This window comes from Emiliania huxleyi, assembly GCF_000372725.1.
Source record: "Emiliania huxleyi CCMP1516 chromosome Unknown EMIHUscaffold_123, whole genome shotgun sequence".
Taxonomy (NCBI): domain Eukaryota; phylum Haptophyta; order Isochrysidales; family Noelaerhabdaceae; genus Emiliania; species Emiliania huxleyi.
The window spans coordinates 283,347-297,408 of NW_005201360.1; the positions used below are offsets into that span (position 1 = coordinate 283,347).

Below are 14,062 nucleotides of genomic sequence, written 5' to 3' on the forward strand. Positions count from 1 at the left end.
CGAGACCGGCTCGGCGCGGGTTTGACTGACGTGACTGACTGATGAGTGCTTGCGAGAGAGAGAGTTTTAGCAATGCTTGCGATGGATGATCTCCGACACCCAAAACCAAAATGCAAATGCGGAGTGGAGCCCACACTTCGCGTGCAGATCCTGCGTCTCTCACTGCCCGAACAACAGAGGCGGGTACCGCCGCAAGTGCGCAGGTCCCACACTAGTACATGTACATGTGAGGGAACACCTACCTGTGTGTGAGTGTGTGTGTGTGAAACCGCCAATGGCAGTTATCGGTTGTGCGGTCGTCGCCGCGGCTCGCCTCTGCCGCGGCGGCTGCTGCGCGCACGCGGCGGCGCCGCTCTCTCGCGAGACGGCTGGCGACGCGGCTCGCGGCCGACGTGCGCTGCGCTCGTCCGACCGCCCGCGGCGTGGCGTGCGCGGCGCTGCGCGCCGCTCTGCGAGCGCTTCTGCGCTGCTGTCACACTGCACTGTCTCTCTCTGGTGCTGCTGCTGGTGGTGATGTTGCTGCTGCTGGTGCATATGCTGCTGCTGGCGCGGCGCGGCTCTGCGACTCGGCTCGAGACGCGCGTCGGGAGCATCTGACACGGCGGCGTCGGGCAGGTTGCGCTTCTCTCTGGTGCTGCTGGTGCTGGTGGTGCTGGTGGTGCTGGTGCTGATGCTGCTGCTGGTGCGGCGCGGCTCTCCGACTCGACTCGAGGCGCGCGTCGCGGCAATCTGACGCGGCGGGCGGCGTCGCGGGCGGCAGCGATCGCGGCTCGACGGTGGAGGCGGAGGGTGGTGGCTGTGGTGGATCTTTGAGTTTATTTCATGATGGACTACAAGGACTGGGGGTTCAACCGGGAGGCAGGGGGTTCAACCAGGCGACGGAGGACCGTGGGCCATCGCGGGGACTGCTGCGTACGGAGGGCGCAGCAGGCAGATCCGGATGGTCTCACGCCGGTGGGAGGCACCGAGGCGTCTTGGACGCTCAGCTCTACCTTAGCTCCTGAGGGGCGCGTGGTTCTAACCACGTAGTATGACTATAGCCCACCACAGACACCCTCCCTGCTCCACACGTGTGCACACACCCTCACCCTCTCCCCTCTCCTCTCTCTCTCTCTCTCCTCTCCTCTCCTTGTCTGCTGTCTGCCTGACTCAGGCGCAATCTGCCGATGCGAGATTGTGTGTGGGCTGCTCCTAGGGGGCCCTGTGCGATCCGACGGGTAGGGGGGCTGTGCCCGGGCGGTGTCCGGTGTGGAGTCCCCTTCTGATCCCGCCTGAGATGTTGGGTGCGAGGTCGTGGAAGCTTTGATCCCAAGGGGGGGAGCTGATCCCACTCGTAACCAACTCTCAGGGGCAGTAGGTGGGCGATCTTCAGGCGCGCCCATCTCGATCGACAAGGCGTCGCTACGCGCGGTCTTCCGCGGGGGGAGCTTCGTCGACGGGTGCGGGAGCGCGGCGCAGCCAGTGCCGTGGCGATGCCTCCGGCTGTTTGCGGGGGGCGGCTTGCTGCTCGCTGCATGGCGAAAAACTCGTCTCGCCACACGCCAAGGGCTTATGCTCTGGCGAGACGTGAGGCGCATGCGCCCAGGATGGGAGGGGGCATGCGTAACGACACTGCTAGAGATGCCTTTCGGGGCCCAGAGATAAAACTTCTGATGCCATGCGTGACCTAGTAGTGTCCCCAGCTATGGGCGTGTCCACGTTGGAGCCAGGTGTGGTGTGGGCGCGAGAATAGCTCCGCCGTTCATGGAGGCAACCGATGCGAGTCGACTGGTGTGTGTCGTCGTGGTTTCGTATCAAGAATACTCACTCACTCACGTAACACCTACCTACCTACCTACCTACCTGGCATAGGAATTTCATTGGGAATTCCTATCTGCAATGCGGCCCGCGCATGACCACACACACACACACACACACACACACACACACACACACACACACACACACACACACAGTCGACGAGATTGGAAATAAGGAGAAAAAAGGTATGTTGCTTCCCACATGGCAGCACATGAATCGCCGTGCCGCTTGCAGGATGACCCAGGTTTCCCGCAGACGCTCGCAGCCGAACCCACGGCATTCATCGGCCTCGTCCTCTCGAGCAGCGCCTTTGCGTGGGTTAAGGCGTGTGTGTGTGTATATATGCGGCCCGCCATCGGCCTCGTCTACGACGGCCATGCGCAGCACCTTCCGCCAGCGAGCGCCAGGGCCACGCACATCGAGACGCCCGAGCGCGTGAGCGTCATCTACCGTGCGCTTGGCAAGGCTCGGCTGCTGGACCGGCTGACGCGGGTGGCTCCACGCGAGGCGACGCGGGCGGAGGCGGAGGCGGTTCACACAGCGGAGCACCTCGACGCCCTCGAGGCGCTCGCCGACGCCGAGCCGTCCCTCCGAGGCGCGTGGCGCGGCGGCGCGGGTGGCGGCTGGTCGCTCGGCCGCGACATGTTCCACGATGCGCAGACGGCTTGTGCGGCACGGCGGGCGGCGGGCGGCGTCGTCGCGCTGACCGAGGCTGTCCTCCGCGGCGAGATCTCCTCCGGCTTTGCGCTCGTGCGCCCGCCCGGCCACCATGCCTGTGAGGACCGGATGGCGGGCTTCTGCCTCGTTGACTCTTCGCCGCGGCGTGAGAACGGCGTCTCTCCACACGTCTGGCTGCGGCTAGGCGGGCTTCTGCTTCCTCAACTCGGTCGCGGTCGCCGCGCGGGCTGCGCTCTCTCCGCGCGGCGGGCTGCGGCGGGTGCTCGTCGTGGACTGGGATGTGCACCACGGCGATGGGACGCAGGCCATCTTCGAGGAGGACCCGGCCGTCCTCTTCTTCTCGCTGCACCGCTTCGGGCGCGGCTTCTTCCCTGGCGCGGCAGCACGGAGCCGCGCCCCGGGCAGGGGCTGAGGACGGACTCCCTCTGCCCCTCTCCTTCGCGCAGGGACCGGCGCCGCGAGCTGCGTGGGCGGCGGCGCCGCTGCAGGCAATAGAGCTGCGTGGGCGATCTACTGTCTGCGATCTACTCTCTCTAGTAGAGATCTTGATTACTCGTACTTTTAGCTTACTAACCCGAGTTAAACTAGCAGGCCGAACCGTCAACGTGCCCTTCCGGCGCGAGGGGGTGAGGCCCCCCGCACCCGGCTGAGCCTTCTCGGAGCCGGCTCGGAGCCTCCCCTGTAGGCGCGAGGGGATGGGGGATGCCGAGTACTTGGCCGCGTTCGACGCGCTGCTGCTGCCGATCGCACGCGCCCTTCCATCCTCCTCGTCTCCTCCGCGAGCTCACCCGAGATTGGGCCGAGATTGGCCCGAGAGTAGGCGCGAGCCTTCGATCCGCAGCTCGTCCTCGTCTCGGCCGGCTTCGACGCGGCGGGCGGCGACCTGGCGGACGAGCCGGGGGGCGGGGGCGGGATCTCTCCCTGACTCTTCTCTCCCTCCCTCCTCCCCTCCAGGCGGGAGGCGACAGGGTGGGCGGGATGGACCTCACCGCGGGTGGGTTCGCGGGGATGGCGGCGCGGTTGCGGTCGCTGGCGGGTGGGCGGGTGGTCTTCGCGCTCGAGGGGGGCTACAAGCCCTCCCTCGCTGCTAAGGGCGTCCTCGCGTGCGTCCGGTGCGCGCCGCTGCCGCCACTATACCGCACCCCTCACCACGCTCTCACCCCTCACACCACCCCTCACTCCACCCCTCACCACCCCACCCCTCACCACCACCCCTCACCACCAGCCGCCCTCACCGCTCCTTGCTCCCTCCGTGCTCAGCGTGCTGCTCGACGACCCCTCCGTCGGCCCGGCCGCGAGGCTGCCGCAGGGCGAGCCGCGCGTCGACTTTGGAGGGATGAATCGTAGACAGCTGTGAACAGTAGCAGCTGTGAACAGGCGAGCCGCGCGTCGACTTTGGAGGGATGAATCGTAGACAGCTGTGAACAGTAGCAGCTGTGAACAGGCGAGCCGCGCGTCGACTTTGGAGGGATCGCGCGCGCGGCGCGCCACCCGGAGATGCCGAGCACGGCCACACACACCCTGGCCTTCTAGCAAGCCCTGGCCTTCTAGCAAGCGTCCTGGACGACAACCATTCCTCTCCTCTCACTCACCGCGCGAGGGCCGTAGCTCCGCCCCCCCCCCCAGCCACCCCCACCCCCCACCCCCCATCTCGAGTGCACCACACGCACACACCTCGAGACGCGCCGTGAGCAAAGACAGACCGCTGCGAGCAGGCGCACCACGCACTCCTCGAGACGCTGCGAGCGCACGCCGACCTCTGGCCACTCCTCAAGGGCTCGCCCCTCGCCAACCACCCCTCCCTCCCGCTCCGCCTCTCGGAACGACCCTCCGCCGCGCACTCCGACGGCGACGGCGACGGCGGCGGCGACGCCGACGGGCCCCTCCGCCCTGGCCCCGCCGCCGCCACCGCGGTGCCGTCGACGCAGGGTGCCGCGACGAGCGGCGGTTCGAGCGGCGGTTCGAGCGGCAGCGAGGGCGTCCAGCAGTGCAGGAGCTGCTCGTGCCGGCTGCCAAAGGGCGCGTTCTCCGCCAGCCAGCTACGGCGGAGGCGGGCCGGCGAGCGCGTTTGCAAGGGGTGTTCCGGGATCTCCATGCCGAAAGGAGCTTTCCATGCGGCCAATCGAGGACATAATTCTATTGGGATTCCCGCAGTACGCGTGTCGAGTACGCATGATGATGTGACTGATTTGTGAGTGTGTGGTGTGGTCGAAGTATGTGGGCCGACTCTTCTAGATAATGTGTGTATTCTTTCTGCTTCTTCGAACCGGCACCTAACCCTAAAGCTACATGTACATGTGCATGTGCATGTGCATGTGCATGTGCATGTGCGGATCAAAGCCTAACCCCATAGTGCATAGACCCGTAAAAAAAAGTAATATATCTTTACTTCCAAAACCCGGACGTGCCTCCACCGGCACGCCGCTTCCGACAGGGTGATGGAAGGTTCGACGCACCTCCCCGGACTGGGCAGAGAGGTCCCAACGTAAAGACGATGGGCTGTCCACCCCGCCCCCACTTGCCCTGACTACACAGGATAGCGTGCCCCGACAAACGGCGACACATAGCGGGGGACACTGCGCCGGGGGGTATGCCTAACTTTGGTGCTTTGTGTGGGTCGCGTTCCCATGGTAGCTGTGTGGCTGAAGCCCTCGTGCCGCTGGCTTGCCCCTTCCAGCGGCTGGCCCCTCGAGACTGTCGGTGCTTGGCGGGAGGAGGGGGAGAGGGAGGCCCGGTGGGAGGAGAGGGAGAGGGAGGCCCGGTGGGAGGGGAGGGAGAGGGAGGCCGTCTTGGGCTCTTCTCCTCCCCCCTCCCTGGGCTCTTCTCCTCTCCCCACCCTGGGCTCTTCTCCCCTCCTCCCTGGTACTCTCGGCCTGATTACCGGAGCGACTGCCAGAGCAGACGCTGGGGGGACACTCGCGCCCGGAGGCGGTACGCACGACCCGGAGGCGTGGGGATGGGGGGGGGCCGCGCCGCCGCCGCCGTGCCGCCTTCTCCCGCTTTGACCTCCCCCAGCTGCTTCTCCTCAAATCAACCTGTGAGCTTGCGAGGCGGCGGGGGTGGGAGTGCTCTCGGGCGGCGTGTGCGAGCGCGCGCGGCGCGAGATCTTTTTCGCGAGGGCACGGTGGGTCGGGTGAGTATCTCGCGCGCTCGCACTATTTTACGTTATATCAAGCACTGCCTTTGATGCCTTTGCAAGAACCGCCAGCGGCGGTGGTCGAACCGGTTCGCGGTTCGAGCCGGGACCTTTTGGCTCCCGGTTCGGAACTCGCTTGGAGGGTTGCTTCGCTCTCGCGGAGCGAGCGCGGGCGCGTGGGTGCGTGTGCGCATGCGCTGCTGCAAGGCGAGGCGAGGCGCGGGGCGGCGCGGCGCGGCGAGGCGGGCGGCGGCGGCGCGCGGTCGTTCTTTTTGCCCGGGTGAGGCGTGGCTTGCGCGCCGCGCGGTGATGACGCAGCACGCTGAAAAGTCCTTGGTGAGCCACCGCGGTGGCGGCGAGCCAAAGCAAGCCACCTGCCGCATGACGGGTTGACCGACGGCGTCTCACATTCTCTCAGTGCATAGACCCGTAACTCTACCCTATGAAGGGTAAGAGTTAGCCAACAACGCGAACGCGCGCGCGGCGCGCAAGCAATCAACACCCAAGAAAACTTGGAGAAAAAGAATTTCGAGCAGCGCTTCGCCGACTTTGCTGGGGTTGCCGGCCGCGTCTGCATGGACCGTCGCCTCCTCGAGGGCGAGCACCGCCCGACGAGCGCCGCCGCGCAGGCGTGGGCCCTCGTGGCCTGCAAGGACTTGCCTCTCAAGCGAGCGAAATGGCGCACGACCATCTGCGAGCTGCTGCTGCCGGCGCTGCTCTGCTCACTGATGGTGATCGGCGTGGCAGCCGCGACCGTGGACAAGGTGGAGGCGCAAGACTTCGCGCCGCGCGGCCCGGTCGACGCGCTCGGCTCGCTCCTCCTCCCGAGCTGGCTCCTCTCCGGCGCGTCCATCCCGACCGGCGGCCTGCCCACGCCGGCGCTCTTCTCGAACCTCTCTGCGCCTGGGTGGGTGCCGCCGCTCTGGCTGTACCTGCTCTACGCCTCCGGCAAGACCAACTTCACCGGCGGCCTCCGCTTCCCGCCCTACCGCCACAGCGCGAGTATGGCGGGACAGCCGGTGCGGCGGTGCCGTCACAACTGCACGCTTGAGCAGTTTGTCGTCGTGCCTGACTCGCCTGCTGTCCGCACGCTCGTGGAGGCGCTGCTTGCGCGCGTGCACACGGCACAGCTCGAGTTCGCCGCCGCGGCGAGGCCGCTCGGCCTCATGCGAGGCGTGCTTCGCCCCTTCGCAGCAGCAGCAGCGCCCCCTCCTCCCCTCCTCTCGCCTCTCTGCCCGACACCGGTGTGCGCCCGACCAAAGGGGGTGGTGCCTTCCCTGAGGCCGGCCGCACACCCTCGCAGGCATGCCCGCCCCCGTCGTGCCTCGCTATCTCGACTCCGAGGCAGAGCTCGACTCGCGCGCCTACGAGGGCGACACCATCTGGGCGGCAGTCGTCTTTTCAGAGCTGGGCAGCGGAGGTTCAGAGCTGGGCGGCGGAGGTTCAGAGCTGGGCGGCGGAGGCGGCGGGGATGGCGGAGGCGGCGGCGGCAACTGGAGCTACACTCTGCGCTTCAACGCGAGCAACGTGCCCTCGACGCGGCGCCTCTTTGACCGCTTCGCCACCGGCCGCTCGCGCCGGTTCGAGCCGTACTACTCGTCCGGCTTCCTCTCGCTGCAGCACGCGCTCAACGACGCGATCCTCGCGCGCGAGACGGGCGGCGCGCTGCGGCCGCCCTCGGCGTACGGGGTCCCCTTCCCGGTGCCGGCGTACCAGCACTCCGTGTTCTTTGACTTTGCGGGCAACCTGATCGGGATCCTCGCCCAATTAACAGTCCATTAACAGTTCATTAACAGTTCATTGATAGTGAATTAGGCAACCTGATCGGGATCCTCGCCATCTTTTCGCTCCTCGTCCCCCTCTCCTCGCTCCTCCGCTCAGTCGTCCTCGAGCGAGAGCAGCGGCTCAAGGAGCCCACGCCCCCTCCCTTCTGCCTGGCCCTGCGACCGGGGCTGCGCGCGAGATCACCCGAGATCACCCCAGATGGCTCGAGGCTGTAGGAGCAGCTCCTGATCATGGGCACGGCGCCACCCGCCTACTACACCTCCCTGCTCGCAACCTCCGCCGCCGCCTTCCTCCTCATCTCCGCCGTCTGCGCCGCCGAGATCGGCCTCTCCTGCTACACGCACTCGGACGGCGCGCTCGTCCTGCTGCTCTTTCTCCTGTTCGGGCTCGCCACGCTCGCCTTCGCGCTGGCGATGGCGCCGCTCTTCTCGAACGCGCGCCTCGCCGCGCTGGTTGGCCCTCTGCTTCCTCTCGTCGCAGCTCTACTCCTTCTTCACACCTGCAGCTGTGAATAGGTTGGCCCTCTGCTCTACTTCCTCTCGTCGCAGCTCTACTCCTTCTTCCTCGAGGGCGGCGAGCTGTCCGACGGGCAGGTGAGAGACCTATTCACAGCTGCTCGTGTGCAGAGACGCCATTCACAGCTGTCCGACGGTCAGGTCGGCGCCAAGGCGCTCGCGTCGCTGCTGCCCGCGATGGCCTTCTACCTCGGCGCGTCGCAGACGGGCGCCTGCAGGAGGCGCCTCGCCGGGACGTGTCCATGACGCGTCCGCGACGTGTTGTCCGCAGGCGCGTCGCAGATGGCGCAGTACGAGGGGTCGCAGCAGGGCGTGACGTGGGGCAGCGTGCACGAGGGCCCCTTCCCCCTCTCCGCCTCGCTCGCCTTTCTCGCGCTCGACACGCTCCTCTACCTCGCCCTCGCCTACTACCTCGACGCCGTCCTCGCGAACGGCGTGGGCACCGCGCGGAGCCCCCTCTTCTGCCTCGACGCATTCCGCCGCCCGCGCGCGCGAGCCGCCGCCGCCGCCGCGAGCGGCTCGCACACGGCCGCCGAGGCGCGCGACGACGCGCCGGTGGTTGAGCCGCTCGCCGCGCCGCTCTCCGACCGCGGCGTGGTGGTGCGCTCGCTGCGCAAGGAGTACCCGCGCGGCGTGGCGGTGGAGGGGCTCTCGCTGCAGCTTCCGCCCGACGCCATCACCTGCCTGCTCGGCTCCAACGGCGCCGGCAAGACGACCACCATCTCGATGCTGACTGGGCTGGTCCCGCCCACCGCCGGCGACGCGACCATCGACGGCCGCTCGCTCTCGGCCGAGCTGCGCGCCATCCGCACGTCGATCGGCGTCTGCCAGCAGGTGAACACCATCTGGGAGGAGCTCTCGCCGACGCAGCACCTCACGCTCTTCGGCCGGCTGCGAGGGCTGAGCGGCGGCGACCTCGCCGCCGAGGTCGCGCGCGCCCTGCAGCGGGTCGGGCTGCAGGAGCGGGCCAGCGTGCGGGCGGGGGCGCTCTCCGGCGGCCAGAAGCGCAAGCTGTGCCTCGCCGTCGCGCTGCTCGGCGGCTCTCGCACCCTCTTCCTCGACGAGCCGACCTCGGGCATGGACCCGCACTCTCGCCGCGCCATCTGGGCGCTGCTGCGCGAGCAGCGGCAGGGCCGGACGGTCGTGCTGACGACGCACTTCCTCGACGAGGCGATGCGCTCCTAGACACGTCCTAGACTCCTCCTAGACTCCTCCTAGACTCCTCCGAGGCACCTCCGAGGCACCTCCGAGGCACCTCCGAGGCACCTCCGAGGCACCTCCGAGGCACCTGCGAGGCACCTCCGAGGCACCTCCGAGGCACCTCCGAGGCACCTCCGAGGCACCTCCGAGGCACCTCCGAGGCACCTCCGAGGCACCTCCGAGGCACCTCCGAGGCACCTCCGAGGCACCTCCGAGGCACCTCCCAGACACTAAGACGGCCCGGCGGAGCTGCTCCATGTCCAGGAGCCGTCCAGGACATGTCCAGGAGCCGTCCAGGACATGTCCAGGAGCCGTCCTCTAGGCGGAGATGCTCGCCGACCGGATCGCGATCATGGCGGAGGGGCGGCTGCGCTGCGTCGGCTCGCCCCTCTTCCTCAAGGCGCAATCCGCGCTGCACCTCGGCTCTGTCTTGGCCTCGGCTCTGTCTCGGCTCTGTCTCGGCTCTGTCTCGGCTCCGTCTCGGCTATGGCTGTATCTCGGCTCTGTCTCGGCACCAGTCTCACCCCCCTTCCTCAAAGGCGCACTACGGCGTCGGCCACACCCTCAGCGTGACCAAGGCGGCGCCGGACGGCGGCGGCGGCGCGGTGCGCCTCGACCCAGCCAGGCTGCTCGAGGTGCTCAAGAAGGAGGTAGCCGGCGCGGAGCTATCTTCGCTCTCCGCGGACTCGGCCTCGTTCCGACTGCCCGGCGCCGCGCTGCCACCGCTGCGCGCCGCCTTCGCCGCCGTCGAGGAGTCTCGCTCGGCGTCACCGAGCTGTCTCCGAAGAGGCTTGTCGGACCCCTCTCGGAGCTTGCGGTAGGCGTCTCGCTCGTCGCTCGGCGTGGCCGACCTCGGCGAGATCTAGCCGAGATACAGCCGAGATGCGGCCGAGGTACAGCCGAGATATATCGCTCGGTGTGGCCGACCTCGGCGAGGCGCGCGCCGCGAGGCTCGCGGGCCGGAGGTAGGCCGAGGGCCAGCCAAGGCCGAGGGCCGGCCAAGGCCGAGGGCCAGCCAAGGCGTGCCCGCGGGTAGGCGTGACGTGCACCACGCTCGAGGACGTCTTCCTCCAGATCAACGAGCGCGACCTCGCGCGGCTGCGCCAGATCCAGTCGGGCACCTCGCTCGCCCTCACCTCGGACGGGGACCCCGCCCCGGCCTCCCCCGCCCCGGCCTCCCCCGCCCCGTCGGCGGTGAGCCGATCGGTGGCATCCCCGACGCCCCCTGCCTCGTCGGCGCCGCCCTCGTCCGCCGGCGACGACTCGTTCGAGACGGCGGAGGAGGCGTCCGAGATGATCGAGGCGAGATGTAGCCGAGACGGAGCAGAGGGATAGCCGAGGGAAAGCCGAGGGAAAGCCGAGATATCGCCGCGGACGCTTTCCCTGAGCCGTGTCCAAGCCCGTGCAGGCGGGCTCCGCGGCGGACGCGGTCGCGCTGCGCCTCTCCACCTCTTCGGACGGCCGCCTCTCCAGCGGGTCGGCGAGGCGGAGGCGGGCGGCCGAGGAGGCGGGCGGACTGCTGCGGCGCATCTCGGCGGGCTCTACCGCCGACTCTCGAGCCCCTCCTCCTCCCCCTCCCTCGAGTGAGCCGAGCGAGGCGGGGGCAAGCTCGGCGTCCGTCGTCCGCGGTGTCTGCAGCTCATCGCACTCTCGGCCGCTTGAGCTCGTCGCCGGTTGCACTCAGAGTGCATACTCGACTGCGGACAGGCTTGCTCGCCAAGCGCGCTCTCACCGCGCGGCGCGACCTGCTCACCACCTGCTGCTCGCTCTGCTGTCCCGTGTGGCTCGTCCTCTTCGCGCTGCTGCTGCTCGGCGCATCCGCGCGCCTCACCAGCCCCGGCCCTCCTCTCCGCCTCGTCCCGTCGGCAGCCCTCGCGTGCCCGCCAGGGCAGGAGACAGAAAGACCGGCGGGGGAAAGGAGTCCGCTCCCTGTAGGCCGTCTTCGCGGACACGCTCGGGCGGCACGGCCTCGTCGGCGAGCACGGCGTGCGGCTGCTCGTGCCCGAGCAGGCGGAGGTCGTAGCCGAGATTTGGCCGAGATTTGGCCGAGAATTGGCCGAGAATTGGCCGAGATTTGGCCGAGATTTGGCCGAGATCGGGCCGAGATCGGGCCGAGATTTGGCCGAGATCCGGCTTGCCCCCCGAGCAGGTGGACCCGGCGCTGCCGCCGACCCTCTCTTCCGACGGGTGGGACGTCGAGGACGGCGGCGGGCTCGCTTGCTCGAGCGGCGCCGCCGCGGCGCGCAACGTCTCCTCCTTCCTCGCCGCGCACCCGGAGGTGACCAGGCCGGCCGCACTCGCGACGGCGCGCCTGCTCTCGCGCCGGGCGGCGAGCGCGCTGCCTCCGCACGCGCAGCCGCTCGCGCGCGGGCTTCGCGCGGCCGGCTCCGCGGACCGCCTCCTCTTCGCCCTCTTCAACTCGACCTCGACGCACGCGCTGCCGGCGCTGATCGCCACCGCGTACGACAGCCTGCTCGCCAACGCGACGGCGGGCGGCTCGCGGCTGAGCGCCTCGGCGTCGGCGCTGCCGTACTCGAAGCGGCAGGAGGCGACGCTCTCTGCCATCATCGCCGTCTTTGCCTCGATCATGGTCCGATGAATTAGCGTCCAGTAGTGCGCAGTAGTTACGGTCCGCAGTCGGCCCTCCTCGTCGCTGTTCGCCACGCCGTGGCCTTCGCCCCACTCTGCTGCCTCTTGCCCCGGAAGCTACCCACCACGCCTCGCGATCCCGACTCGCCGCTCGCCAGGTCCTCGTCCCCTTCGCTTTTGTGGGCGCCCTCTTCGTCACGCCGCTGCTGCGCGAGCGAGAGTCGGGCTCCAAGCAGATGCAGTTCGTCTCTGGCGTCGGCCCCGTCGCCTACTGGGTCTCCTCCTGGCTCTGGGACGCGGCCCTCTACGCCGCCGTCCTCCTCGCCACCCTCGCCGTGCTGTGCGTGGCGCGCGGCGTCGTGCCGGCGGCCGCAAAGGCGTTCGCGGGCTCAGCGGAGGTGCTCGGCGCCACCGCGCTGTCGCTCGGCCTGTTTGGGTTCGCCGCGGTGCCCTTCGCCTCCGCCTCCTCCTTCTTCTTCTCGTCGCCCTCGTCCGGGCTGATTGCGCTCATCGCCTTCCACTTTGTGTCGGGCTTCGGCCTCGTCATCGCCAACTTCATCCTCTCCTTCATCGACTCGACCGCAGACGCCAACGAGCAGCTGCAGCCCCTCTACCGCCTCTTCCCCGCCTTTTGCCTCGGCGACGCCTTTTACACGCTCGCCATGCGCGACGCCACCCGCGCGCTCGTCGGAGAGGGGCACGAGCAGAACCTGCTCGCCTCGGACCAGCTCGGCGCGCCGCTCCTCGCCCTCCTCGCCGAGGGGCTCGTCTTTGGGTGCGCCACCCTCGCGCTGCAGTACAACGAGGCCGCGCCGCTCCTCCCTGCGCTGGCCGCGCGCCTCCGGCGTCCCCGGGCACCGGCCGCCGCCACCGGGCAGAGCGGCGCCTCAACCGGGCAGAGCGGCGCTGCCGCTGGGCAGGGCGGCGCCGCGCCGGCCGGTGGCGGCGGCCGCAGCGGCGCGCGGCTCGTGCACGAGTCGGTTCCTGGAGCCTTCCCCGAACCTTCTCGGAACCTTCCTGCAGGGCTCGAGGACGAGTCGGTCCTCGCGGAGCGGGCCGCCGTGGCCGCGGGCGCGGCGGGCGGGGAGGGGGCCGCGGCTCGGGCTGACGGGGCAAAGCTCGTGCTGCGCAGCCTGCGAAAGGTGTTCGGGCCAAAGGTTGCGGTCGCCGACCTGTCGCTGCGCATCCGCACGGGCGAGTGCTTCGGCTTCCTCGGCACGAACGGCGCAGGCAAGTCGACGACCTTTGCGATGCTCACCGGCGCGGTGGCGCCGAGCTCGGGCGACGCGGCCCTCGACGGCTTGTCCGTGCGGCGCGACCAGGCGTCCATCCGGCGGCGCGTCGGCTACTGCCCTCAGCACGACGCGCTCGAGGGGCTGATGACGGGGCGCGAGACGCTGCGCATGTACGCGCGCATCAAGGGCGTGCCGCCCGCGGCCATCGAGGCGGAGGCGGAGGCGCTGCTGCAGGACCTCGACCTCGCTAAGTTTGGCGACAAGCCGGCGGGCCAGTACTCTGGCGGCAACAAGCGCAAGCTCTGCGTCGGCGTCGCGCTCGCGTTTGCGCCTGGTTTGCCGAGATTCCACGAGATCACCCGAGATCACCCGAGACTAGGCATCGCGCTCGTGGGCGCGCCGTCCCTCGTGCTGCTCGACGAGCCGTCGTCGGGGATGGACGCCGCCTCGAAGCGGTTCCTCTGGGCGGCCATCAAGCGGCGCACCGCGGACGCATGCACCGTGCTCACCTCGCACTCGATGGAGGAGTGCGAGGCGTTGTGCGGCCGCATCGGGGTCATAGTCGAGGGGCGGCTGCGCTGCGTCGGCTCCCTGCAGGCGCTCAAGTCGCGGTACGGGCAGGGGTACAAGCTCGACCTCCGGCTGCAGCCCGAGCAGGCGGAGGCGGCCGTCGAGCGAGTGCTCGCCGCGCTGCGCCGCCAGTTTGACGGCGTCGAGGTGGCGGAGGTGGAGCCGCCCAATTTGTCGCTCACCGTGCCGCAGGCCGGCACGCCGCTCTCGGAGCTGTTTGGCGCGCTGGTGGCGCTGCGCGAGTCGCTGCCGGTGCAAGAGGCTTCCGTCACGCAGTGCACCCTAGAGCAGATCTTCCTACTCATGGCGAGCAAGGCGGCCTTGCGCGCGTCGGGAAGCGCCGCCGCGTGAGGAGGGCCGAGCCCGAGGGCCGAGGGCGTTACCGTGAGAGAGGTGTCGACGTTGTACAGTATGGCCCACGCGCTGTGTTGTCTGGTGCAGTCACAATCTCACAGAGGTTGAGAGTGCTGAGGATCCACACCCGCAGCTGTTGAATTAGTATGTAAAACTCAATTTTCATGTTTTCCCCGTGACGCGTGAGGCGTGAGAAGATT

The 14,062-nt window shown here is 68.9% G+C and overlaps 5 protein-coding genes across 5 annotated transcripts; all 5 read left to right on the plus strand.

Annotated features, from left to right (window-relative positions):
• Positions 1 to 2,077: 2,077 nt before the first annotated feature.
• On the plus strand, positions 2,078 to 2,890 carry EMIHUDRAFT_454839 (hypothetical protein; the record flags this gene model as incomplete). Its single annotated transcript, XM_005790043.1, has 2 exons — positions 2,078 to 2,589; positions 2,663 to 2,890. The coding sequence occupies exons 1-2, from the start codon at positions 2,143 to 2,145 to the stop codon at positions 2,888 to 2,890; spliced, it is 675 nt and encodes a 224-aa protein (XP_005790100.1). The 5' UTR covers positions 2,078 to 2,142.
• A 411-nt stretch (positions 2,891 to 3,301) lies between these two features.
• On the plus strand, positions 3,302 to 4,683 carry EMIHUDRAFT_362023 (hypothetical protein). The gene is made up of 5 exons (XM_005790044.1): positions 3,302 to 3,349; positions 3,433 to 3,590; positions 3,739 to 3,812; positions 3,947 to 3,960; positions 4,194 to 4,683. The coding sequence occupies exons 2-5, from the start codon at positions 3,457 to 3,459 to the stop codon at positions 4,671 to 4,673; spliced, it is 702 nt and encodes a 233-aa protein (XP_005790101.1). The 5' UTR covers positions 3,302 to 3,349; positions 3,433 to 3,456; the 3' UTR covers positions 4,674 to 4,683.
• A 164-nt stretch (positions 4,684 to 4,847) lies between these two features.
• On the plus strand, positions 4,848 to 5,967 carry EMIHUDRAFT_362024 (hypothetical protein; the record flags this gene model as incomplete). Its single annotated transcript, XM_005790045.1, has 2 exons — positions 4,848 to 4,949; positions 4,974 to 5,967. A coding segment is annotated over exon 2 (223 nt), but the record flags the coding sequence as incomplete, so codon positions are not given.
• A 620-nt stretch (positions 5,968 to 6,587) lies between these two features.
• EMIHUDRAFT_429077 (ATP-binding cassette transporter) lies at positions 6,588 to 9,054 on the plus strand (the record flags this gene model as incomplete). The annotated part of the gene is made up of 7 exons (XM_005790046.1): positions 6,588 to 6,787; positions 6,918 to 7,355; positions 7,430 to 7,524; positions 7,615 to 7,851; positions 7,915 to 7,992; positions 8,056 to 8,107; positions 8,186 to 9,054. Coding segments are annotated over exons 1-7 (1,938 nt in total), but the record flags the coding sequence as incomplete, so codon positions are not given.
• Positions 9,055 to 9,455: 401 nt separating this feature from the next.
• EMIHUDRAFT_440322 (hypothetical protein) lies at positions 9,456 to 14,030 on the plus strand. Its single transcript, XM_005790047.1, has 11 exons — positions 9,456 to 9,514; positions 9,654 to 9,868; positions 9,938 to 9,969; positions 10,151 to 10,416; positions 10,523 to 10,742; positions 10,822 to 10,979; positions 11,050 to 11,124; positions 11,264 to 11,704; positions 11,862 to 12,660; positions 12,727 to 13,248; positions 13,318 to 14,030. Exons 1-11 carry the CDS (start codon positions 9,467 to 9,469, stop codon positions 13,857 to 13,859), a joined length of 3,318 nt encoding a protein of 1,105 aa, XP_005790104.1. The 5' UTR covers positions 9,456 to 9,466; the 3' UTR covers positions 13,860 to 14,030.
• Positions 14,031 to 14,062: the final 32 nt, after the last annotated feature.

What these genes read in the sequence shown, in the direction of transcription:
- EMIHUDRAFT_362023 (XM_005790044.1), top strand. Translation starts at nt 3,457, where the DNA reads ATGGACCTCACCGCGGGTGGGTTCGCGGGGATGGCGGCGCGGTTGCGG. An exon ending in GGCGTCCTCGCGTGCGTCCG is followed by an intron (nt 3,591 to 3,738) that starts GTGCGCGCCGCT and finishes CTCCGTGCTCAG; the next exon opens with CGTGCTGCTCGACGACCCCT.
- EMIHUDRAFT_440322 (XM_005790047.1), top strand. Translation starts at nt 9,467, where the DNA reads ATGGCGGAGGGGCGGCTGCGCTGCGTCGGCTCGCCCCTCTTCCTCAAG. An exon ending in CCGTCTTTGCCTCGATCATG is followed by an intron (nt 11,705 to 11,861) that starts GTCCGATGAATT and finishes GCCGCTCGCCAG; the next exon opens with GTCCTCGTCCCCTTCGCTTT. An exon ending in CAAGCGCAAGCTCTGCGTCG is followed by an intron (nt 13,249 to 13,317) that starts GCGTCGCGCTCG and finishes ACCCGAGACTAG; the next exon opens with GCATCGCGCTCGTGGGCGCG.